The sequence below is a fragment of the Athene noctua genome, chromosome 2, assembly GCF_965140245.1.
Source record: "Athene noctua chromosome 2, bAthNoc1.hap1.1, whole genome shotgun sequence".
NCBI lineage: Eukaryota > Metazoa > Chordata > Aves > Strigiformes > Strigidae > Athene > Athene noctua.
In genome coordinates this window covers 5,573,415-5,598,714 of record NC_134038.1, presented here as the reverse complement: position 1 = coordinate 5,598,714, position 25,300 = coordinate 5,573,415, and the positions used below count along the sequence as shown (strand labels likewise).

Here is a 25,300-nt window from a genome sequence, read left to right as displayed (position 1 = left end):
GGAGAACCAACCCACCCACAGCATTAATTTAAGAGAGTTCCCTTGAAATAAGAAGATCCCCAAAAGGGAAGAAAGGAATATGTTGGTAAGGTGAGGATGGCCGGGCCCAAAGAGTTGTGGTGAACGGAGTTAAATCCAGTTGGCGGCCGGTCACGAGTGGTGTCCCCCAGGGCTGGGTGTTGGGGCCACTCCTGTTTAACATCTTTATTGATGATCTGGATGAGGTGATCGAGGGCACCCTCAGTCAGTTTACAGATGACACCCAGTTGGGTGGGAGTGTTGATCTGCTCGAGGGCAGGGAGGCTCTGCAGAGAGACCTGGACAGGCTGGAGCCATGGGCTGAGCCCAACTGGGGGAGTTTCACTGAGGGCAAATGCCGGGGGCTGCCCTTGGGCCACAACAACCCCCAGCAGGGCTACAGGCCTGGGGAGGAGTGGCTGGAGAGCTGCCAGTCAGAGAGGGACCTGGGGGGGTGATTGACAGCCGGCTGAACAGGAGCCAGCAGTGTGCCCAGGGGGCCAAGAAGGCCAATGGCATCCTGGCTTGTGTCAGCAATAGCGTGGCCAGCAGGGACAGGGAAGGGATCTGAGCCCTGGGCTCGGCACTGGTGAGGTCGCCCCTTGATTCCTGTGTTCACTTTTGGGCCCCTCACCCCAAAAGGCCATTGAATGACTCGAGCGTGGCCAGAGAAGGGCAACGGAGCTGGTGCAGGGTCTGGAGCACAGGTCTGCTGGGGAGCGGCTGAGGGAACTGGGGGGGTTTAGTCTGGAGAAGAGGAGGCTGAGGGGAGACCTCATCACCCTCTACAGCTACCTGAAAGGAGGGTGCAGAGAGGGAGGATGAGTCTCTTTAACCAAGTAATAAGCAATAGGACAAGAGAGAATGGCCTCAAATTGTGACAGGGAAGGTTTAGACTAGATATTAGGAAGCATTTCTTTCCAGAAGGGGCTGTTGGGTGTTGGAATGGGCTGCCCAGGGAGGTGGTGGAGTCCCCATCCCTGGAGGGGTTTAAGAGTCGGGTCGACATAGTGCTGAGAGATCTGGTGTAGTTGGGAACTGTTAATGTTGGGTTGATGGTTGGACTGGATGATCTTCAAGGTCTTTTCCAACCTAGACTATTCTGTGAATCTGTAAGTAAGATACAGCTTTGTGTCTCCAGCAACCAAGTATATTTACCCTACTGCATAATACTTTACAATTAAACTCAAATATCAGCCATTCTAAAGTCAATTAAACTCAGGAAATGCAAAATTTAAGAACTGTTTTTCTACTCTGGAAACAGGTTCCCTGTTTCGTAATACAACCCTCTTCTGAAAACCAAGAGATACCATTTCCAGAGCATATACAGGAGTATACTGGGTTTGCATGGCAAGGTTTTAGTAGCTGGTAGCTTCTGTGAGAAGATGCCAGAAGCTTCCCCCTTGCCAATCGGCTCCAAGATGCACCCGTCACTGGCCAAGGTCAAGCCAATCAGTAACGGTAGTAGCACCTCTGGGATAAGGTATGTAAGAATGTGGGAAAAAAACTGCTGGAGAGCAATTGCCCTGTACCAATGGAGGTCCATGGTGGAGCAAAGACCCACCTGCAGTCCGTGGAGGCCCTGTGATCCCATGGGAAGCCCACGCTGGAGCAGGCTCCTGGCAGGACCTGTGGCCCCGTGGAGAGAGGAGCCCACGCTGGAGCAGGTTTGCTGGCAGGACTTGTGACCCCGTGAGGGACCCACGCTGGAGCAGCCTGTGCCTGAAGGACTGCACCCCACAGAGGGGACATATGCTGGAGCAGATTGTGAAGAACTGCAGCCCAAGGGAAGAACTTATGTTGGAGAAGTTCATCAAGGACTGTCCACTCCCTGTGGGATGGACCCCACACTGGAGCAGGGGAAGAGTGTCGGTGTGTGAGGACTCCTCCCCTCAAGTGATGAACTGACCACAACCCCCATTGCCCATCCACCTGCACCACTGCGGGGGAAGAGGTAGAGAAACTGGGAGCAAAATTAAGCCCAGGTAGAAGGGAGGGTTGCAGGGAAGGTGTTTTAGTTTTTATTTCTCATTATCCTACTCTGATTTGATTGGTAATAAATCCAACTAATTTCCCCAAGTCAAGTCTGTTTTGCCCGTGATGGTAATTGGTGAGTGATCTCTCCTCATCCGTATCTTGACCCATCAGCCTTTTCTTATATTTTCTCTCCCCTGTCCAGCTGAGGAAGGGACTGATAGAGCAGCTTTGATGGACACCTGACCCACAGCCAGGGTCAACCCACCAGAAGGAGGAACTGTGTTGCTACCCTGCAAACCCTTGAGATGGGAACACTCATAGGATAAGCACAGGATGAGGTTGAGGTTACGAAAGTGACAGCAATGTCACATGCAATCAGGCACTAAATGACAGGCAAGCACTGCTTGTGGACAGTGGCATGTCTCTGCGCAAAACTAAAAAGTGAAAGTGGGGTGGTAGGTTTCTTTTAATATACGTTTTAAGGGGTTTAAAGTGTTCAAGTATCCTGGGCTACATTAAAAGAAGTGTGACCGGCAGGTCAGCAGAAGTGATTCTCCTCCTCTATCCACTCCTGTGATACCCCACCTGGAGTACTGCACTCAGCTCTGGGGCCCAACATCAGGAGGACATGGACCTGCTATAAGGTCTCCCTGGAGCCTTCTCTTTTCTAGGATGAACAACCCCGACTCTCTCAGCCTGTCCTCATAGGGAAGGTACTCCAGCCTCCTGATCACTTTGTGGTCTCCTCTGTACCTGTTCTAACAGGTCCATGTCCTTCTGATGTCCCTTTGGATGGCACATCCCTTCCCTCCAGCGTGCTGGCCACATCACATACCTTGGTGTCATTGGCAAACTTGCTGAGGGTGCACTCAATACACTGTCCATGTCACCAACAAAGACGTTAAACAGCGCCGGTCCCAACCCCTGAGGAATACCACTGGTCACTGCTCTCCACTGGGACATCGAGCTGCACAACTCTTCGAGTGCAACCACCCAGCCAATTCCTTATCGACTGAGTGGTCCACGTGTCAAATCCATGTCTCTCAAATTCAGAGGCAAGGATGTTGTTCAGGACAGTGTCAGATGCTTTGCACCAGTCCAGGTAGATGATAACAATTGCTCTTCCCTTCTCCACCAACGCTGTAACCCCGTCGTAGAAGGCCACCAGGTTTGTCAGGCACAATTTGCCCTTAGGGAAGCCATGTTGGCTGTCACCAATCATCACCTTATTTCCCATGTGCCCTTGCATAGTTTCCAGGATGATTCGCTCCATCACCTTGTCAGGTACAGAGGTGAGAGTTAATGGCCTGGTCCTTCTTTTTTCCTTTTTTAAAAATGAAGGGTATGTTTCCCCTTTTCCAGTCAGTGGGAACTTCACAGGACTGCCATGACTTCTCAAATATGATGGATAGTGGCTTAGGCACTTCATCCACCAGTTCCCTCAGAGCCCATGGATGCATCTTATCAGGTCCCACACACTTCTGTACCTTCAAGCCCCTTAGATGGTCTTGAACCTAATCTTCTCCTACAGTGGGCAGTTCTTCATTCTCCCAGTCCCCCCTTTTGCTTCTGCCTCTTGGGCGGTGTGGCTGGAGCACTTGCTGGTGAAGACTGAGGCAAAGAAGTCATTGAGTACCTCAGCCTTCTCCATGTCCTGGGTAACCAGGTCTCCCATTTTATTCTGGAAGTATTTTTTCATTTCCATGATCTACCTTATTTTTGCTATGATGTTTCCTTTAGAAAGATCTGTCATAAATTTCATGTTCAAGATTTTCTTTTACAAGTAACACAAAGGTCTATACATCAGAACACCGTACAGGTAAAAACTAGAATTACAAGGAAACATTGATCAATTTAGAATCTGGAGGTCTCAGAATAACATGCAAATTTAAATCAATACTCATTTCAAACAATAAAAAATAATAATTCTTAACTTTTTATTGAAAATTGAGTTAATTCAATAGTGTCTTGAAGATTTCTTGTATAAATAAACTTGTTATCCTCTACTGCAGAATAACACTAACAAATGTTAGTGACATGATGAATCATGCTGTATTTTTAAAATCTTACAATGCCAGTCATGGTTCCAAAAATAGTCACAAAACTGGGGCCATGGGAACTTAAGGCAAGAGACAATTACACTGTGATCTAGAAATTTCTTTCTATTGCAATTACTATTCCTATCCACTCCAAAATGCCAGCAGAGGATATTTTTCAGTAACATTTAATACAGTATTAAAAAGCAGATGCAGCTGCAGTGCTGTAATGATGGCTCACTTCAGTGAATAATCTTATTGCAGTTCTGTTTCTAGCTTAGTTTGAAAGTCAGTTTAAACAAGAAATGCTCAGGGGGGTTTGGCAAGTTATCTACATTCTGACTCAGCCCAGTTTCCCCATCAGCTGAAATCATGGAGTGTTTTCACATCCACATTTTTGTTTGCTTCTTCTCTGTTTTCTTTAAACAGGCATCCCTACTCAAAACGAGACATCAGAAAGTGAAGAGCATTGACAATGACGACAGGCAATGGTGTGCTGGATGACAACCCTATTCTCCAGAATCCACTGACAAACACAAAGAGCAACACAGCAAAACAATGACCTAGAGCATCTCTGTTGGTGCTATTGTGTTGTCAATAGGGTTTCTTTAATTCAATTTAATTTTTATTAAATTCTCTAAAAATGAAACTAACTTCAGATGATTAAGTCAGATTATCCATTTTACTGTTAAAAAGTCTTTTCACATATTCCAAGAATCGTCCTCATCTGACTTCTCCCAGTTGTAAACCTTTTCAATTATGCTAAATATTCCCAGCACATCTATAAATATTTGCAGATTTATGTTCTCATGTCTTCATGTGCCAAACTGTACATATTTAACATTTTGATCTCAAAAATCAATTCTCTCAATCTGTAAGCTACTTTTTGCTGCTCTTTCATGAACCCACTGTAACATTACACCATTAGCAGAGCTTAAGGTTAGCAAGATGATTTAACTATTGGATGTAACCTTCCATGTGTCATGGGGTTACCATTCTGTAGAATCTATATTGAGCTCAATGGTGTGTGTATAAATAAAGAATATATTCTAGAAAGACATCCAGCTCTGAGAACATTAAGAAATGGTTATTAAATCCATTGCTTGACAAACTTTTCTAATGGTTTATCCACCTAATTGATCAAAATGAGAGCTTTATTTATAGTTGAATTTGACTGGTTTACATTTTGACTGGCTTTTATTATTACTGTTTTTCATCAACAAACCAGTGAATTTAATATTCATTATTTTCTCTATGTATAAACATCTAATCGTTTTAAACAGGTCATATCTTAGCCTTCCTTCAAGTAAACAGATTGCTCTTCAAGCACCCAACCAAAAAGAGGGTTTTTTCCACCCTTCACAGCTCTATGACATCTGAACACTGAAATAATGAGAAAGAGCTGCCTGTCAGTATGTAGTTGACTCTCATTGTGAATGAAGCAAATGTGAACATTTAATTTAAAAATTCAGCTACATAAACCCAAGAAGTGTTTCAGGAAACATTACAGAACTTTTCAGTTGTATAACAAGAGTGTTTGTTAGAACACGACAGAAGCAGCATCCTATTTACTCTTTCTCTTGTATGATTTGTAAATGATTTCTAACGTGAACCTGACTGCTGAAGAGGCCGTGTTGCAGTCTGTTGTAGTGAAAATGTGGGCAACCCTGAAAAATTCAGAAAAATGTCTGATTTGATTAAGACTCAAAGTTCTGCCCACCAAGCTGAGGATTTCCTGAGAACCCTAAACAGAGTCAAGACTGTTCTTTTTCAGTCTCCAAACACTTCAGTGTAACTAAGTCGAAAAAAGTGGATCCTAACTGTAAATACAAAACAATGGAAGGTCTTAGACCAGGGAGCACGCTGCAAGCTTTATTATGAACGGATACATTCTTTACAAAACTAAAATGCTCTATTAAATTATATATATTAATGGTACAAAGGAAAATTAACTTTCGTTAGATTCAGTTAGATAAACCGACACTTTGAATTTAACAGTGTCAAACCTGCTGCAGTTCCTTTTTTTATTTTTTTTCTCTGACTCAATTACAAGAACAGAGTCTAAGCCTCTGCACTTGCCAAAAGAGATCTGCAGCTGACGTCTCGTCAGCTGTACAGGGGTTTTAAGACAGGAATAAAAGTTCGCTGCCTGAAGAAAATTAAACAATTTACCTTGTTCATCATCTTGAAATTGTAGAATTTACAGGTAAGAATATTCTTACATATCTGGCTTCGGAACTTTGCCCAAAAGTGAAGTCAGCATCCCTGTCACACTGTGAATTGACTTCATCTACAAATTCAGACCATCTCACCAACTCTGTAATAAGCAAGACCAAGATTTTCTGACCTCTGTGGATGGCTCTAATTTAAAACATTTTTGTACTGATGGCATAATAGCAAGGGACAAAAGGAGACCAACAGGCACCTCACAGCATGCAGAGCACGCCTTACTTGAATTCTTACCAAATGTGAGGAGTGAAGCAGGATTTTTTCTGGCATTTTTTCATGCTCCCTGCTCTTTGATAAAGGCAATAGGAAAGGACACTCAGTGCCCGCCAAAACTGGCAGATAATGCCTTTGAGAGAATCAACACATATAAAGGAGATAGCTCAAGACAATCTAACTACCACAAGCTTCAATGGGAGACTTTCTCAGAGCTAACGGTATGTCAAAATGAAGGGTATATCACATGAAGCTGTCAACAGTATGTTTCCCTTACACTGAACCGTTACCATCAGATCTCTACTGGCAGTCTTTAATCTGCTGGTAACTGAACTGAGGCCTGAAATCACACCAGTAGTTTTGGGGCTAAGATCTGATAACGAATCAATTAACATGATATGCTTGATTACAGAAGACACAGAATACAATTTTACTGTGTAGATTTATCTGCATTTTATGGTTAATAAACACTCAAGCAAGTAGATCCCTGAGGCACTTTAAGACTTCAGTGATCTGCAAGCCAGTGAGCTGTAGGACAGACAGACTGGGAAAACCTTCACCATTAACTCATTACCTCTTGTATGCTGTAGCTGGGCTGCTTTAACCACCTATGCTCTTGCTTATTCATTAAAGGACAATCATCTCCAGGCAAGCACAAACAAGCAGAATCAAAGATTACAGGTAACATGGTCAGAGGCAAACAATTTTTCAGCACAAGGCTGTTCTGCCAGTCCTTTCAGATGCAGGCAGCCCAGTGAGCATAGGTTGATACACCCAGTGAAAAACCTCAGAACAGATTATGGGCGTTTACAGACAGAATATCATCTCTTGCAACAGGAGAGGTGATACATGAGCCAGAGTTAGGCAACAGATTAGGCACTGCAGCATGTTAAGGGCTGCATCAAGCCAACCACAATGCTTCTACAGACCAACACAGAGAAAGGTTAAAAGGAACTCTTGTCAGGATTAAATGCATTTTATGATATACTGAAGATGTAGTTAATGAAACTTCACCCTAAAAAGCAGAAAACTGTGCATGAGTGGAAGACGCAGTTTTGACTATTTAGAAAAACAAAAACCAAACAAAAATTCCCAGTTGTTTCAGTCATATTCCCCATGCATATCTGCTCAAGAAGCTAAATAAAAGAAATACCAATTAAGTTTGCAGGACTTTAACATAATACACAACCTTTATGGTACAATTGGGGGGGGGGGGGGGAGTGATTTCATTAACATTTTTCGTGTTTTTTTCAGTAAAGGCCTAAGGGAAGAATCGATGTTCAAAGTTTTTATTTTACTTTGACTTTTTAAGCCCAGCAGCTAGTAAGCTATTCTTACTTTTGTTAAGGTAAAATGTAAAATAAACCCAACAAAAACACAGAAGGAAAAAAATTGAATCCAGAAAATGAAAACAATGATAGCTTTCATTCTGAAATGACAGCTGAAAAGGTAAATTAAAAAATACAGTTTCACATAATGACTAAACAAAAATAGCTCAGCACCTCAGACAGAATTTAAGCAATGAAATCTCAGCTGTAAATCAAAAGGAAACCAGATTCAAGATTTTAACAGAGCAAGTAAAAGTACAAAATTTGATTTATAATTTGCTGTCATTGAGTCTCAGATATTGGCAGAGATGATCAATAGTCAAAAACCAGACTTTGTTTCATTTAATGATAAACAGTTATCCTTTAGCAGATTGGAAGATGACATATTTCTGCTATTTTTTCACTCTAAAACGTAATATTAAATGACACATGACTTATCCTTCAGATGGAGAATCATCCCAGGGAAGCACAAGAGTAAAGGAATGGTGTCACTGATCACTAAAGCTACCATTATGGAGCAAACAACAAGAGATAATAAGCACTTAAAACCAAAATTCATTCATGACTTAGCAGACAACATATGCTAATGTAACAAAAAAAAAAAAAAACAACAACAACAAAAAAGCCTTTTGACAGCTCTTGCAATAAAACATTTCTGAAAGAAATGTAAATATTACAATATTTTTTCCCAACTCAGTAAAGCTTTTAGGCATCCTAATTAAAAGCAGTCACATCTTTAACTCCATCTCAAATCAGTAAATCACTTAAAGTTTCTACTGACTTAAATGCTGATCGGTATGATGAACGGGCAAAGAATGAAGCAAATGCATACAATATGAGCTGAAGCACTTGGCTGAATTGGAGCCACTATATATAGCACCTGCTGCTATAAGACTTGTGAAACTGTACACAGCTGAACAATGCAGAAACTCTACCTTTGAATTAGCACCTCAATCTATTTTTAAAGATTTCAGGATTAAATACTTTCCATACATAGTAAATTCCTGAGAATAGATTGGCAAGGCAGGGGTAGGATAACCTTGTCTTAACACAAAAAAACAGCTGAGGAAACCTAGCACGAAAAGCCAGCTTACCAACAAGAGTTTCAAATAAAAGCATCATGTTGTACTTGAAGCTTTTACAGAAGATTCGCAGCTTCACACCCAAGTTACTCCATGACTATAGGAAAGTAATTGCAGTGAGCTAAAGAGCAGTTATGCTGTTCACTTAAAAGTACACATGGACAGAGTAAAAAGGACATTTTTGACACTGAATGGACTATGCAGGGAAATAGTAAATGCAAACTGAGTATTTTAATAATAATGCATCTTGAAAACTATTTAAAATAGATGTTGTGTTATTCCCAGGCTGATAAAGAGAGATCACTTATTGAACATTGAAAACATTATAAAGGCCTAAGCCTGTGCCATTGCAGGGATGAAACTCTTAAAATCATTTATAAGGTTCCCAGAATTTTGCAAACCGCTGTTCTGGATACTGTGTTCTGACTTTGCAAGTAGCATTGGATTTACTTTAGTAGAGCAGTTCCTAAAAGAATAAAATTATACCTGTTATGCTACACTTCCAAGCAGCAAAATGCTTGACAAACTTGCTTACCAATAAAGTCATACAGTTTTAGGTCTGTCTTATAAGAGCTGGACACAGTCTACTCACTAAAAAAAAAAAAAAACAACCCTCGTTTGTCATATTTTGAAACATTTTTTTTTAAAAAGTATTTCAGTGTTTTGTTATCTTTGCCTAACCTGAAATTCCCTTGCTATATCCAAAGGTCATTATTTGCTGTATTACCTGCTCTGAAAAACAGATACCTATTGTCTTGGCAGTGCTATTTATGTAACCAAAAGTTAAGTCCCCTGTCACTCTTCTCTCTGGCTTCAGCAACACCAAGAGTGTTTTCAAACTTTTAAACTCATGCTTTAGCATAAGTCACATTTTTTTACTCTTCTTGCTCTAGACTTTCTCAAACTTGTCCACTTTTGTCTATGTTTCTACAAGTTCAAGCCCCAAAGTAGATACGGTAACTTTTCTTGAGGCTTTACTTCTTTTGTTCACAAGGAACAAAAGAAACACTTCATGTTCTGCAAACTACGTTGCTGTCCATCCTTCCTGTGAAATTTTTGCAATGGTATGTTACCAGTGACTCATTTTTTTCCTTTGAAAATGAAATACGCTCCAAATATCTCCTACACTTACATTCCCCCTTCTTGCCTATCCATGGGTTTTATTTCTGAAGACTGACATGGAAAAGGTCCTAAGACTAGTAGGAAATTCTTGGATCAATTAAGTTAACTCTCAGCTATTATTAGTAACAGTATTACATAATTGCACTGAAATAATTTCAGAATTTAAACCAAGCGAAATGCTTTCTGCCACTATGCACACTAGCTTTCTTTTCAATAATCCTACTTGATAGCCGGTAGCTGATTATTACAAGCGTTTTTTTTATAAAAGCATATTCATGTCCAATTTGTAACATTTTTTTCTTGCACTAACTTCATCATTCACCTAAAAGAGTATTTCCTCTTCCTTTGTATTTATACCTCAGATGTACTTACACACTGAAACAAGGTCCATCCTCAGTCTTCTTTCTTCCCAACAAACCCAAGCTCATTTATTCATTTTCTGAATGAAAGCTATTCAAAGGCCACCTCTGGAACTGCCAGAGTTTGAATACATCCCAAATATTTAAAGATTGCAAAGTATTTAACTAACTACCAGCATATATTAACAAAAACTTGCTGATTAAGCATCACTAAAAGCATTAACTTACAGAATTCATTTTTGCAAAAGCTGCTTTGCTCAAGCAGTACGTAAAGCAATATAAAATTAATAAGAACATACAGAATAGAAACTATGTATTTAACAGCAGATAAAGACCATTTTAGAAAAAAAAAAAAAAATTACTAATAATGATTTCACTGAGTGGCTGATGAATTTTATGTAATCACATTTTTTTGATTATGGCATTTGACCACCATAATATGTTGCCATGATTTTTAGAACTCGCTACAATATGTGAAACTAATCTGTGCCTTGCAAGATAAAGCAAGCACCACAGGAGAACGATTACAATTTATTCCTCATATCCAAAGACAATCATTTACACATGCAATTTGGGTGAGATTCTGTTAGACAAACACAAAACAATGTAATGCAGAACACACCACAACAACAAAGAAATACAGAAAGAAGTCCTCAAATTTTACAATGAAGAGGAGATATCCTGTCCCTTGTAAAATAAACTGTCACGAAATGAATCTCAGAAACTGTCCAATGCACAAGGACTGCTTTAATCATAGTCTGCAGTTGAAGGAGGCTAAACTCCTAAATGAAGAATTTTGAAAAATTGTTCATATGATTCTTTAACCTACATGTTGCTGATGATACTGAAATTTTACAGCACGGTCTTTAAGTTACAGCCAGTATAACAATCACAGAATCATCCAGGTTGGAAAAGACCCTTGGGATCATCGAGTCCAACCATCAGCCCGACTCTACAAAGTTCTCCCCTACCCCACATCCCCCAACATCTCATCTGAACGACCCTTAAACACACCCAGGGGTGTGGACTCCACCACCTCCCTGGACAGCCTGTTCCACTGTCTGACAATAACACAACAGAGACATTAAGTCAAATATACAAGAGTCAAAACAAGGCTTACCTTGTTGCTGGAAGGGTACTGACACGTGTAAAGAAAACAGACGGCTCTACTTCTACATGAAGGCCTAGCGAAAGGTTCCGGTAATAGCCTTCAACATGTCCGGGTCCACCAGAGTATTTAAAATTCAAAATGGCTTCCAGTGTCTAGAAAAATAAAAGTAAATTACTTATTAGCTATGTGTCATTACTGTGCATTTCACAGGTTCAATTAAATTAGACCATAGAAGTGATTTACCAACAAAGTTTCTTTGCCCTCAAGAATTTTCTTTTCCTAACCCATCCATTCTATTATCTCATGAAAAAAGGCAATTTAACAAATAATTGCATCTTAGGTAAACAGTTGCACTTTTTTTCCCTAATTCTTTCAAAAACTAGAGTACGGAACAAAGTCAGCTGGTCTTTTACATAATTCCTCTCCATACCACATTTAACACAGAAGACTGAAGAGTTTACTTTTGTTTAGAAGAGTTTAGGGTTTATTAAATTATATGCTCTTTGATACTCTTGAAAAATATTCACCACATCATTACCCTCATAAACAAATGGAAAACCTTTAAAGTTTTTGAGTGTGGACAGATAAAGATTATACAAATCTAAAAGCATCTGCTCTCTCAACAAGTCCCTGTAAACATACAGTTGTCTCCATTAACTAACTTCTAAAGAAAAATCAAAGCATTTTCTAAATATGAAAAAAACATTTATATTTTATACCATTCTATTTCTAAGTCTGGCTAAAGGAACAGAAACACGGATACAATCAATTTTTTAAAATAAACACAATCAGTGATTTAAATACCAAAATCAAGAATTTAGTATTTTGCTGCATGTGTACACTTAAAAGTTTTGCCTATTTTGAGTTTGTTTTTAAGTGGGCTAATTCCAATTCTTACTTTAGTTTCATTAAAATTCATGAGAGTCACCTTATAATACAAATAAAAAAATTCACTGGGCACTTTGGACATACCCATCTACTCTATTTATGTCAATTCCTAATCTGTAGTTAATGAACTCAAGTTTATGTTATGTCAGGAGAGCTAATCAATATTAAATACAAAAATAAAAACGCACAAACCCATTCAGAACATAGTTTTTTCTAATTAACCACCTGGACCATTTAATAAAAATCAGAGCCAGACTCTCTAAGTACAAGGATCTGACATTACTTACATCATAACGTGAGAATGGACTTCAATTTCAATTAGGAAATCTGTGAAAACTCCAGCTATGTACATTCTTATTATTGCTGTAATACTCACAGTATCCTGCTTGGGAAAGCTACTGTGGTATGGAACCATGGTTCACTCTACACAGGACCATGGCACAAAGCTGCTTTATTAAGCCCAGTCCCATAATTACAGATAAACATGTAATAAATGTTAGTTTGAAAGCTCACAGAACATTATCATTTCAGATACAAACCCCTTTGTAACATCCTATACCAAATGAAAAACCTCCAGAAAAGAGGTTAAAAACTACAATCGTTATGTGCCATTGATGAGCAGGAGAGTTTAAGGGCATCATCACAATCTTTGTCCCTGTTGTAGTGAGGAATTTGTCAAAGAAAACTCATTCATGACCCTGTGTGTGTCTCACACTCCATGCTAGAGAAAAAACAAACAAACAAACAAACAAAACCCTAAGAGCCTTCTATTAATCTAGACCACAGAAAGACATCTCTTCTCACCCAAAATGTAAGATCTAACTGAGGACATATAATAGTGAGGACACAAGAGATTTTTAATATCTCTGAGAACCACAGAACACCCAAACCTACAGTCTTTCTCAGGCCATGATAATCTGCAGGGTTCCTAGGAATGGACACACACGCACAAAGATTAAGCATCAGGTAGACTTTACATCAAGACTGTAGATGTGTGTGTAGCAGGGGAGCAGGACTGAAGGAAATTTTTTTTTTCAGGAGCCTTCAGGTCATCAAAGAAAGTTTTATTGCTTAGGATTCATATAATATGAACAGATTTTAAAAATAACCCAAATTCAATCTCCTTTAAACCCCTGTACACACACATACCTTGGAAAGGTCTCCACGTACAATATGAAATATCTATTTTCTATCTCTAGGATAGAAAAAAAAAACGAAAACTACAGTTTCATAAATTTATAAAGCTCCAATTTAAAACAATTTTTCACTCTCTCCCACAGCACCTGCAGAGAAGAACAGTCCAAATGCTACAGTCCCCCATTTAAATAATGTTGTATACTTACTCCAGTGGCCTTGTCAAACCTACATAAATAAAAGACTGAGCTGCAGATTCTATTCATCTCTACAAATACCAATAGAATTTATTAGATTTCTGCAAACTGCATCACTGCAGACGAAGAAGAAATAGCAGGGTGTCACTACAAACATAATTTTGCCTGCAGATGATCCTTAAAAAAAGAAAAGGAAGGAAGGATGGAGTACACTGGCCTCTCAGGGCAGGCAGCCAGGAAAAGCAGCCTATTGTTAACTGAACACATCTGGAATTCAGAGTGTCTGTGGATGGGGCTGGGGGGGAAACAATTCTTGTGTTTAAGCAGAGTTGCATTCTGGAAGTAAATAGTAAAAATATGGATAAATTGTTTAACCTATGATGACTTTGGCTTGATAAATCTTTTACTATTTCATTGGTCCTTCCTTCTATTGATGAAGTAAAGGAAATGGAAGTGTTGCCGAGTCTAAATTCCAGATAACAAGATTCTTAAGCAACGGCACCAGACATTAATATCACCTACTATATTGACAAAAAATATTTTACAGATAAATCAAAAAATTGCCATTTTGGTTTCTCTCATGCATTTTGTCCTCAAACATATTTTCTGCATAGAGCAGGTACCAGGTTTATTTTACAAAAAAAATCATTCTCTCTAATCTGCTCATGGACATCCTTCCCATATTCACTGATAAAACAGAACTAAAAGCAAAAATAGAAAAGCACTGCTCCTCGAATAACAGTATGTCATTAACAAAAAGCAAAACTTTGGGCATTAAAATTTCCGAACTGAATGACAAGTTAGTACTCTTGTGCCAATCCCTCAATAGTGACTTCCTGAACAGCAGTACCTTTCAGATACTGATTTTTAACTGCCCGTTCAAACAGTTATAATCTACAACTCAGAACAATTATTTCTATTGAGCTACTACTATAGTACTTCCTACCCAGAAGTAGACAGTAAAATCTAAAGAGAATTTCCATATAATTCTATAGAATATTGCTACTTACACAGAAGTTACTGATTGAGAACATACCTCCCCAAAAGAGCTAATGACAGAAACAAGAAACTTATACATGAAGGGGGAAAGAGCAGTGATGAAGGTCAACACGGTGCTCAATCCTTTCTGTATGCTTGTTCTCAAGTAAGGGGGTTGCCTGACTACCAGAGTCAAGAAGCTTTACCCCCCAAAAGTGTTCGAACTTATATGTAGCAAAGAAGATTATTTTAGCTCAAAAACTTGGCTTAGACCACAGGTATGTTAAGGGAAGTATAACTAAAGGATGTAAGAATCCACCTCAGAGATGTAACCGTTATACGCTGTATGTAAAGGAAAATAAACATTCCATAGAAGAACACAAAATATTAGCCTAATTTAATATTAGCAACTCTCATAATTAGACTTTTTTTAAGAAAAAAAAAATCCTTCAAGATATGAAAAACATTAGAAGAGTCTACTTCTTTTATAAAAACAGGAATAATTACTGAACAGCAACATTAGATGTAATCAACAAAGGAACTGCCAACAATGAGAATGATATACCCAGTAGGTGAATTAGTAGTCAGGAAACTCAACTTTATAGTGATACATTGTTAATGAGTAAACAACCAATAACGCATTCATATGCTTTCGTCCTCACTGTGGAAAAATACTTTTATTCGTCTTTGTTTGTAATCTTTACAAAGTCAGAAATGGTTCAGACCAGGAGCTCCTGGGTTTAATTCTTACATCATGTATCTTGCTTAGTAGATTTGTTTCTTTACTCTTTGTTTCTTCAGTCCTTAAGCAATTTTACTAGCAATAGCAGTAACTCTGACTTTATCCCTGTGCATATCTTGCTACTGGAAGAACCAGAAGATTCTAGTTTATAGTATTTCTTCTTACAGTATCCCATCAGCACACATCCTGCATTTTGTGTTTCAGATAGCAAAGCAAGATGTTGTCCTCAAAGTTTTTCCAAACTGGAACATCAATTTTTGAAATGTTGATTATCAGTGTTTTCCATAATTAATTTAACAAATCATACTTTGCAAGAAAGGCTCACATACACTGCACTTTCAGGCCTTTTTAAAATTCCCTTAATATAGCAAAAATGACACTAAGTAGATCTCAACATTTAATACAAGATGAAATGCCAGTACTTAGCTACAGGCAGTTTGCTCCTGAGACTCTGCAGATACTGACTGCAATAACTGACGAAATACCAGAATGTACCATTGCAGGCTCTCCATTAAGATATAACATTAAAAAAAAAAAAAAAAAAAAAAAAAAAAAAAAGCACAGCAGCATGACCAGACTAAAAATATACATAGAATCAGACTAAAATTTTTCCATTTTAGTTTCTGAAATGGTTAAAGAAAACAATTCTTACTAATAAGTATTATTTCTCATTGGATTAGGGCTGGAAATTTGAAAAGGAATTTATTTTAGGTATGTAAACTCCAAATACGCTAAAACAAACAAACAAACAAAAAACCCCATTACTTGTCTAACAGTAAACCTGTTTTCTTACCAAATTGCATTATGTTCCTGATCTGCTTCTCATGCAAATTAGCATTAGCAGGACATGCTCTGTGCATTCATGACTGTTTAGCCATTCTTTCTGACTTGTAGTCCCTTTTCTCATTGGATGCCTTTTTTTTCTGGTTTGTTTGGGTGTTTGGGTTTTTTTTCCTTAAGCAGACTATAAACCCCAATTTTGTTAAATTTTCTCTGCCTCCCTCCTCTTTTCCTCTCCTTCTCTGACCATCCCACTCCCATACTCAACTCTGATGGGCAATCAGTGATATTCATCAGTAATAAAGAGAAATAACAATGTACTAGATCTTCAGGTCCATTTTGCAGAAGGCACCAGAGAATCACTCTACAAAATTAATTTCTCAATTTCTTTCTGGGTGCCATGCTTAAATTCTTTTAAGAGCTTTGAGGACTGCGTAAATAAATCACAGATCAGGAATTTCAGCTGCCTAACTGCAACTAATTAAATTATCTGGCAGTAACAAAGAGAAAGTGAGTTTCTCATATTAACCACGCTCTTTTCAACAGCAGCAGGTAACCCTGGCAATAAATACTCTGGTAACAACAGCACAGAGATGGCCAGCTGAAAGCGTGCTCCGAGTGCCAGCACAGATGACACAGACGGTGTTCTACAGCATCACCCACTCCGTGGGTGCAGTGACACAGAGCTGGTGGCATCTCCAAGCCTCTGCCCTTCCACAGCTTCCTCGCTGCTCCTGGGACAGGAGGCCGAGCTCTCCTCGGGGCTGTGGTGCTTGCACAGCCCCACAGGGCCTCCGTGATGTTTCAGGCTGCAGACCACGGTTCTCAAAGATGCATTCAAGCCCTCTTCTGCTCCTTGCTGCCTCAGGCCAGACCTACTGGCTCACCTTCATTCATGCTAAGAAGCCGTGGGGTTTATCCCCATCTGCACAGCACACAGTTATCAGGGAGTGAGGTAGGTTTTTCTCCTCTAGTCAGACCAAATGTTTTATCCTTTTTTCTATATGTGGCTCCATACCTCAATTTTCCATCGTTACTATCAGAGTAACTTGGCCTAAGCATTACTGGACTAAAGCCAAAAAGGTCCAGTCTTGGAGACTGCAAGCTTTTCAATCTAAGAACATGGGATATGCTGCTCCAGCAACACGGTTCACACAGAAATGTATGAACTGAATCTTTTTTCCGGAATGTGAACACTGGGAAGGAAATGGAGGTCCCTGCATAGCTGAAGCCAAGGAAGGTAAGACTCAAATACATCAAGCTTCCAGTCCTTGGACTGATTTGTCAATGCAAAAACTATGTTTAGAGTTAATCTCATGAAAAAATTCTGTCTTGGCATTTAGAAATGCACACATCTCCGCCTATGTATCTATTTGTCTATCAAAATTAATTCAGATTAGTACTTCCTTGAGCCTTAATTTACAGAGTCTACCACAAGACAAATATTTGTGGTTTTCGCTTCTTTCTCCCACCAGTGAGCCTACAGTCCATGATTCTATAGGGTAACCTGACAAAGGATAAAGTCTGTATAAAAATCAGGCTTAAAGGATAAAGTCTGTATAAAAAAATGAAGCTGAACAGCAGTGTTGGGAAATGCAACAGGTGCCCTTATGTACATAAGCTGAATATCCTCCTGCCCACTTGTTCTCAGGAGGATAAAAGAAAAAAAAACCACACACCCCCACACCACTAAAGAGGAAAAGCAGAGAAACTGCTGACTAGCTAGAGACTCTATAATTCTCCTTGGAAGGACAAAAATCTCGAATGTAATAGAAAAAAACCCTCCAGCTTAATGTCAGGAGCATTGAATTTTTATTACTCCCTGTTGATGAGAGTTAAGAAAAGAACAGCGTTGCTAAATCTGAACGGTCTCATCACATACTTAATACTTTCTGAGATACACACGTTACTCGGCATTGTGGCTGCCCCCTCCCTGGAAGTGTTCAAGGCCAGGTTGGATGGGTCTGGAGCACAGGTCTGCTGGGGAGCGGCTGAGGGAACTGGGGGGGTTTAGTCTGGAGAAGAGGAGGCTGAGGGGAGACCTCATCACCCTCTACAGCTCCCTGAAAGGAGGGTGCAGAGAGCTGGGGATGAGTCTCTTAGCAAAGTAATAAGCAATAGGACAAGAGGGAATGGCCTCAAGCTGCTCCAGGAAAGGGTTAGACTGGATCTTAGGAAGCATTTCTGTGCAGAAGGGGCTGTTGGGCGTTGGAATGGGCTGCCCAGGGCAGGGGGGGAGTCCCCGGGATCCCTGGAGGGGTTGAAGAGTCGGGCTGAGCCAGCGCTGAGGGATCTGGGGGAGTTGGGAACGATCAGGGTGAGGTTAATGGTTGGACTGGAGGAGCTTCAAGGGCTTTTCCAACTTAAATGATTCTGTGTATTGAAAGGTGTCCCTCCCATGGCAGGGGGATTGGAACTAGATAGTCTTTAAGGTCCTTTCCAAACCAAACCATTCTATGATGACTCTTTGGACCAGTCTCTTACTGCAAAACTAAGACCTCAGGGACTTGGATCCTGATATCTTCAAAGCTTCTTCCATGCATCATTTCCTCAAACACTTAGAACTTTTTGACTTGAAATACTGGTATTGAAAGGACATTTGGGAAGAGAAGTGGAGTATGTAATTTGTGATAACAGGAGCACCAAGCCTTTAGATGTAAAGGTTCATTTCAAGCTATCATTTCAAAACGAAAAATAAATCAGTCCTCCCTGATGTCTTTAGTATCTGGCACAAATCTTAGGCAGCCCAAGAAAGGTCCACAATAAGAAATGAAGATCAGAAGTGGAATACATGGACAACCATACAAGAAATATGAATCACATCATGGATCATGAAAAGTAAATTATATAATAAATCAAATTTTTAAATGAAAATAATTGATGGAATGAGTGTACAGTGATATCATGCAACTTTGCAGAAAGAGATCTATTCATTGCTCTCTCTCTCACTGGAGGATATTAGTATTTTCACATACAGCTAACCTGTCTGATTTTCTGATACACAAAATCAATCCCAGGAAATCCCAAGCACAAATACAGGCTGGCCGATGAGTGGATTGAGAGCAGCCCTATGGAGAAGGACTTGGGGGTATTAGTGGATGTAAAAGTGACTATGAGCCAGCAACGTGCACTCCCATCCCATAACGCCAACCGTGTCCTTGGCTGCATCAAGAGAAGTGTGGCCAGCAGGTCGAGGGCAGGGATTTTCCCTCTACTCCACTCTTATGAGACCTCCCCCTGCAGTGCTGTGTCCAGCTCTGGGACCCTCAGCATGAGAAGGACATGGACCTCCTCGAGGAAGTCCAAAGGAGGCCAAAAAGATGCTCAGGGGGCTGGAGCACCCCCCCTGTGAGGACAGGCTGAGAGAGTTGGGGGGGTTCAGCCTGGAGAAGAGAAGGCTCCGGGGAGACCTTATAGCGGCCTTTCAGTACTTGAAGGGACTACAGGAAAGATGGGGAGGGACTGTTTATGAGAGAGTGTAGCAATAGGGTGAAAGGTAATGGTTTTAAACTGAAAGAGGGTAGATTTAGATTAGAAATAAGGAAGAAATTCTTCCCTGTGAGGGGGGTGAGGCCCTGGCACAGGTTGCCCAGAGAAGCTGTGGCTGCCCCCTCCCTGGAAGGGTTCAAGGCCAGGTTGGACGGGGCTTTGGGCAACCTGGGCTAGTGGAAGGTGTCCCTGCCCATGGCAGGGGGTTGGGACTAGATGAGCTTTAGGGTCTCTTCCAACCCATACCATTCTATGATTCTGTAAATATATACTTTAGGTTTCCTGCATTTCTGTATATATTTTTTCTTTTTTTAGATAAAAAATAAAGTCTGTACTTTTAAGTAGAAATTAAACAGCCAAGAAAGGACAGAAGGTACCTATACATTTCTCTGAATGCAAACTATGATGCAAATCTAAATCTACTGGAATTGATCAAGGTAGAATTCCTAATTTTCCCCAACTAGGAAAAGGAGACTCTCCCAGTAGATATTGTTCCTTAAAGCACCAAGTAGTATAGTAAGTGATAGCAAGAACCCTGATACATGCATTATAAAAAGGATATGCATATGTAATCATCTTGTAGTGCATATGTAATCATCCTCTAGGACTGAACTGCAGCAAGCGATCTCCATACTAATTTTTCTCCTCTGTATTCCATTAAAAATATATATGGCAACTACAAAAGCTATGATAAAATTCTTAACAACTGATTAAGCAATGAAATATTTTGTGCCGCTGCAGTAAATCAGACCTTTTTATGTACAAATACAAACAAAGACCACATTGTTATTCATGTTAAACTACTTTATCAGTCTAAAGCAAAATTAAACATAATTTTTAGCACATGTGTTAATCAGGTGAATTTACACAACCAGTCTATTGAACAAGGTGCCTGCCGTATTCATGCTCTAGTGCAGTTTTACTCGAGTACACCTACAGCACACACACTGACTTTCAGTAGCAATTTTTGAAGTACACTGATGTTTATCTAGCTCGTCCATCTACATTTATGTCTAGTTAAGCCCCTGAACAATGAAACTGCTGCATCTCTTTGTAAAAATAGCACAATGGCGATAACAAGTAGCTGAAGCTAAATATAGCTCCTGCAGGCATATGCCAGGAATTAAATAGTACATTTTACCCCTCCCCAATCCTAAATCAGTAAGCTTCAACAAGGAATCTCTAGTGAATATACACAGGAGCTCAATAAATCCCCCTTAAGCTTACAAGGCATATTTTGAATCTGTGCTAGCTAAAAATAGCCGTGTTTATAATGAGAATGGAGATGTGAGCAGAATAATATTGTTTAAAGGCAGGCATGCTGTAGTCATTCCGCATTAACTAATAGGGTGAATCAAAGGTCTTTCTAACAAACAGATACACAAATCAACAGATAAAATACAATATTCAGCAATCCTTTACTGAAGAGTATTTATCTCGCATCAAACCGTGCTCTTTCTAATTGGCTCCTGCAGTCACACATTCACAAGTTATTGTGTGTGAATTTTTTTAGCTAGAACACAAATTGTTACTTCCAAAAGACAGGAGAAAGAGGAGTATACAGCATTATTCCTCTGGACAGTATTGTCTCCTGGAATTCAATTCCCCTCTGGAAATATTCAGGAAATATAATACATAATTCTTCTTGTAATATTAATCACAGAATTCTGCTTTCTTTAATTAAAGGCAAATTGCATCCAGGCCTCCAGGGCAGTACTACTGCAGATGAATGCTCAAATGGTTGATACATGTTCTTAACTGCCTCAAAGGTTTTGCCTACTTCAACTTAGATACAAGCACTGCTGACCGCAGCTGTGACAAAATCTCATTCTTGGCTGAGATACAGATAAGACATTAAAAATAATTTAAATACAAGTAACTTGTATGTGGAACATTCCCATCGAGAGTTTTCTGTCTACTGACACTAAACTGCAGAACCTCTTAGAAAAACGTGTGCTAGGAAATTATTCAGCCCTGCTTTCTGTTCTCAGAGGACTTGAAGGAATGGAGGAGCAAGTCATCACACATGTTCCTGAGTAACTTCTGTGGTTCTGAAATCCTGCCCTGATTCTCAAGTAGGAAGGTACAAAAAGAGAGTAAATGCAGGGATAGATGCTGATGAACAAATCACACACATACACACACCCTTCAGAAGGGAAATTTCTCTGTGTGGACACCAACAACTCAGTCTGGTTCTCCCAGCAATGGCTATGGAACATGCTGGTTGCTGTTGAAGAGGCATCACTGCACGTAACTCCTCACTGAAACCTGTTCATTACACCCTGTAGCAGGGTCCCCAAAAAGCAAAGGCACAAGATGCTGGCAGGTATCTTTTCACGGAAAGAACACATCCATGAGAGGTGGATAATACAAACTCTTGGGTGTAACAGTGCAAAGTACATGTATCCAGCATAAACCCCCCACGTGCTATGAAATCATGAATAACAAGATAGTCTAAAACCAGTCACAACCCCAGAAGAACATCAGCAAAAGAACAGAAACAAGTGCTGCCCAGGCAGCTCCCCAGTTAAGAATGACAAATCTGATCAATGTTGCTATCATCCACCAGCAGGTTGTCTCTCACATTTGTGAGAGTGAGCACACTGCTTTTTTTAATTGCCCTCTGCCACATCTTGCTACTGCAGACTCAGCAACCAAGTATTATCTTTCAGGGTATATTTTGAGTTAAGCAAATGAGAATTTCAGAAAGTTGTGTGACACTGCTGAAGTTTGCAAGCGTGAGTGCAAGTTTTCTTCTCCAATCCCCCTAACCCGGGAAGAGAATCAAAGCCAACACCACCAAGCCTGGATAGGCTCATATGCAACAACCTGAAGTCTCTGGGTAACACAGTGCAGTTACCCAATTACATTTTTTCATGACAAACACTCTACACTGTTTCACACTTCCTCAACAGTAGCTCATCACTCCTCTGTTCCCTTCTACCATGTCCTTTGTGAGAAAAAGGGATGACTGCACACAAAGTGGGGTAAACACAGAAGAAACTTTTTGTTTGCCTCTCTATTCCTTTACTTTCTGTTATACCTAATATTCTGTTTGCCTTTTGTATTGCTACTACAAATTAAATTAACATCTTTGTAGAATGTCTCGTACCTCCAAGATCTCTATCCTTAATGGCAACGGTTAATTCAGAGACCATCGCTGTGCATTTGGTTTTAAGACTGCATTTGCTTCATGTGTGTTACAATGCACATGTGGATCAATGTCGATCTTCATCTCAAATCTTAACAACGCACCATCACAAGATAACCCTTAAAAATTGCTTTTCCTATATGCGACCCATAATAAACTTTGATACAATCCTAATCACTTTAACATCCAGATGCTTTATGAGCTTGCTCAGGCACAACAGAAATCCCTATGAATTAGGCTGGAGACCACCTTGCAGTGACTAAAAGGGCCATTTTTCCTGCCTTTAACCAGCTCCTGACTCATGACGGGACGTCCACTTTTATCTCACAGCATATTTGTTTCTCTCAAGCAGCCTTTTGTGAATCTTTTCGGAAGCGTTTTAGGAATCAAGTAAGCAGTATCAACAATTTTCCTTTGTTCACAAGCTCAGGATATGCTTCAAAGAATTCTGGCAGATTTTCTTACTGTGACTGCCCTTCATAAAAAAAATCAAGTATCCCAACAGAAGTACCATACTATTATTAACTCTGCTGTTATATTTCTGGTTTTACTATATTTACCAATCATAAGTGTAAAGTAATTGTATTAGTTACTATTCTTCCTCAATGGCAATTAAACAATTAACTGTTCGAAGTTTATAAACTTTTATAACACCAAATAATATGAAGATTATACCCCAGACAAAGAAGGAACAGTCGCGTGCATTCCCCTATGGGCATATGGTCTGACATAGGTCCAAGTCCACCACCATTACCCAAGTAAGCAAAATTTAGAGTTTCTATTTTACAACGCACAAATCCATCCCATAAAAAGGGCACACAAAAAGTACAAAGGGTTTCCTGAAGATCTCAAATCCATTTACTGTTCAAAATGCTATCCCGAAGAAGTGAGTTCCATTCACTACTCATATACTTTTTATTCATGGTATTGCTGTACTGTACTCTAAACAAAAATTATACCCACAATCTCAAAAGAGAAAACAAATCCTCCTCTGCAACAGATGAATTACCTTAGAAAGAAATAATCCACCAGCAAATCAGAAAAAAATCTACTATAAAACATAAAAGATCCTTGAAAATGAGTGATCAGATTTTTTCCATGAAGGCTTTTTGGTATTCTTGTGTTAAACAATTCTCTCTTTTTTTTTCAGGAATTCTTGTGATGAGGAGGGATAAGCCCAATTAAGTGACTGTTCAAAAGTAGGAGCAAGTGAAGAAAGACGTTTTAAAACAGGAATGCTTGAACAACTTAAATCAATAGATCTGTTTATTCAGCATAGCCATTAACATATAAATATGGAAGACTGAGTACTTCAGATTTTTCAGCTGCTACTTGGGTTGGAAATAGAGGCTCTAGTAGCACAATCATTTTCAACATCAGTAAAGTTATTGAGCTAAAAATATCACTGATTTAATGAGTTTTATATGGAATGAATATTGCAAATTCCTACTCCTCAATACGATGATAAAAACTAACAGAATAAAAAAATAGTGAAATTAGTTTTCAGGGATTGGTGCTTCAGAAATTAAATTTGTCCTATAATTTCACTAGAAAACCGGTCCTAGAGTTGCACAATGGTGACGCTTTCCATTCTAATGTATCTTCTTTCTTTCACTGGGCATGTTATCTGAAACCTAATATGCCAAGCAACCAAGCATTCAATCTCATTATTAAAACATACAGCTCTCTTAATAAACTCAGTACATGTGATTTCCTCAAATGTTTTTTCTCAATATAGGGAATTTGGACTGAGCTCTTCAGTAAACACAAGATGATAATTGCAGATATGAATCAGAAGTAGAGATGACACTAAAATTCATTTCCTCTCCTCACTGATCCCATCTTGCCGTAATTCAGCCAGGTAAACACGGTCCATGCCAGCGAGCTCTGGCACCATTGCCTGCTCCAAGTCCCACCTGCAGCAAAGATTCCTGAAGACTGAGAATACACTTTAAATTCTGTGATGTTACAATAAAAACAGACAAATTTTACAAAGGCAAAGGTCTAAAAGCAGATGAAAGGCATTATAAAATGTTTTCTTCATAGATTTATAAAGGGCCAGTCACTGACAATCTGAACAGGGTACATCAGACTAGTCTGCAGTAGAAGTTCATTATTGATTTCTAAGCATGATCTCACAATTCGGACAATACTTGGACCATTATTGGTTTTGAGCTGTGACTACTTACACATCTATATTCTTCACATAGATCAATTATTCTTTAAAGTTTACAGAACATCAAACTAAACTAACATTTAAAAAAAGGCTTAATGTATGTTCTTACTTTTGGAGCTTCCTCCTCCCACAAAATACATTCTCAAAAATCAACTGGAGATTATCATTAGGTCCAGTAACACACCATTAAGAAGAGAATTAATGAGTGGATTCAGAGATCTTTTCCTGAAGGAAACATGGCAAATCTAATTCCAGAATCTAAATTGTAAAACCTTCATACGCTAATAAAT

The 25,300-nt window shown here is 39.4% G+C and overlaps 1 protein-coding gene across 5 annotated transcripts in view; it reads right to left on the bottom strand.

Annotated features, from left to right (window-relative positions):
• The window catches only part of TRAPPC9 (trafficking protein particle complex subunit 9), a 534,962-nt gene that overhangs the window by 323,743 nt on the left and 185,919 nt on the right, over positions 1-25,300 (bottom strand). For all 5 annotated transcript variants that reach the window (XM_074898387.1, XM_074898390.1, XM_074898389.1 and 2 more), the window contains one exon: positions 11,485-11,627. In XM_074898387.1, coding sequence (XP_074754488.1) covers positions 11,485-11,627 — 143 coding nt within the window. The remainder of the gene's footprint in view (positions 1-11,484; positions 11,628-25,300) is intronic.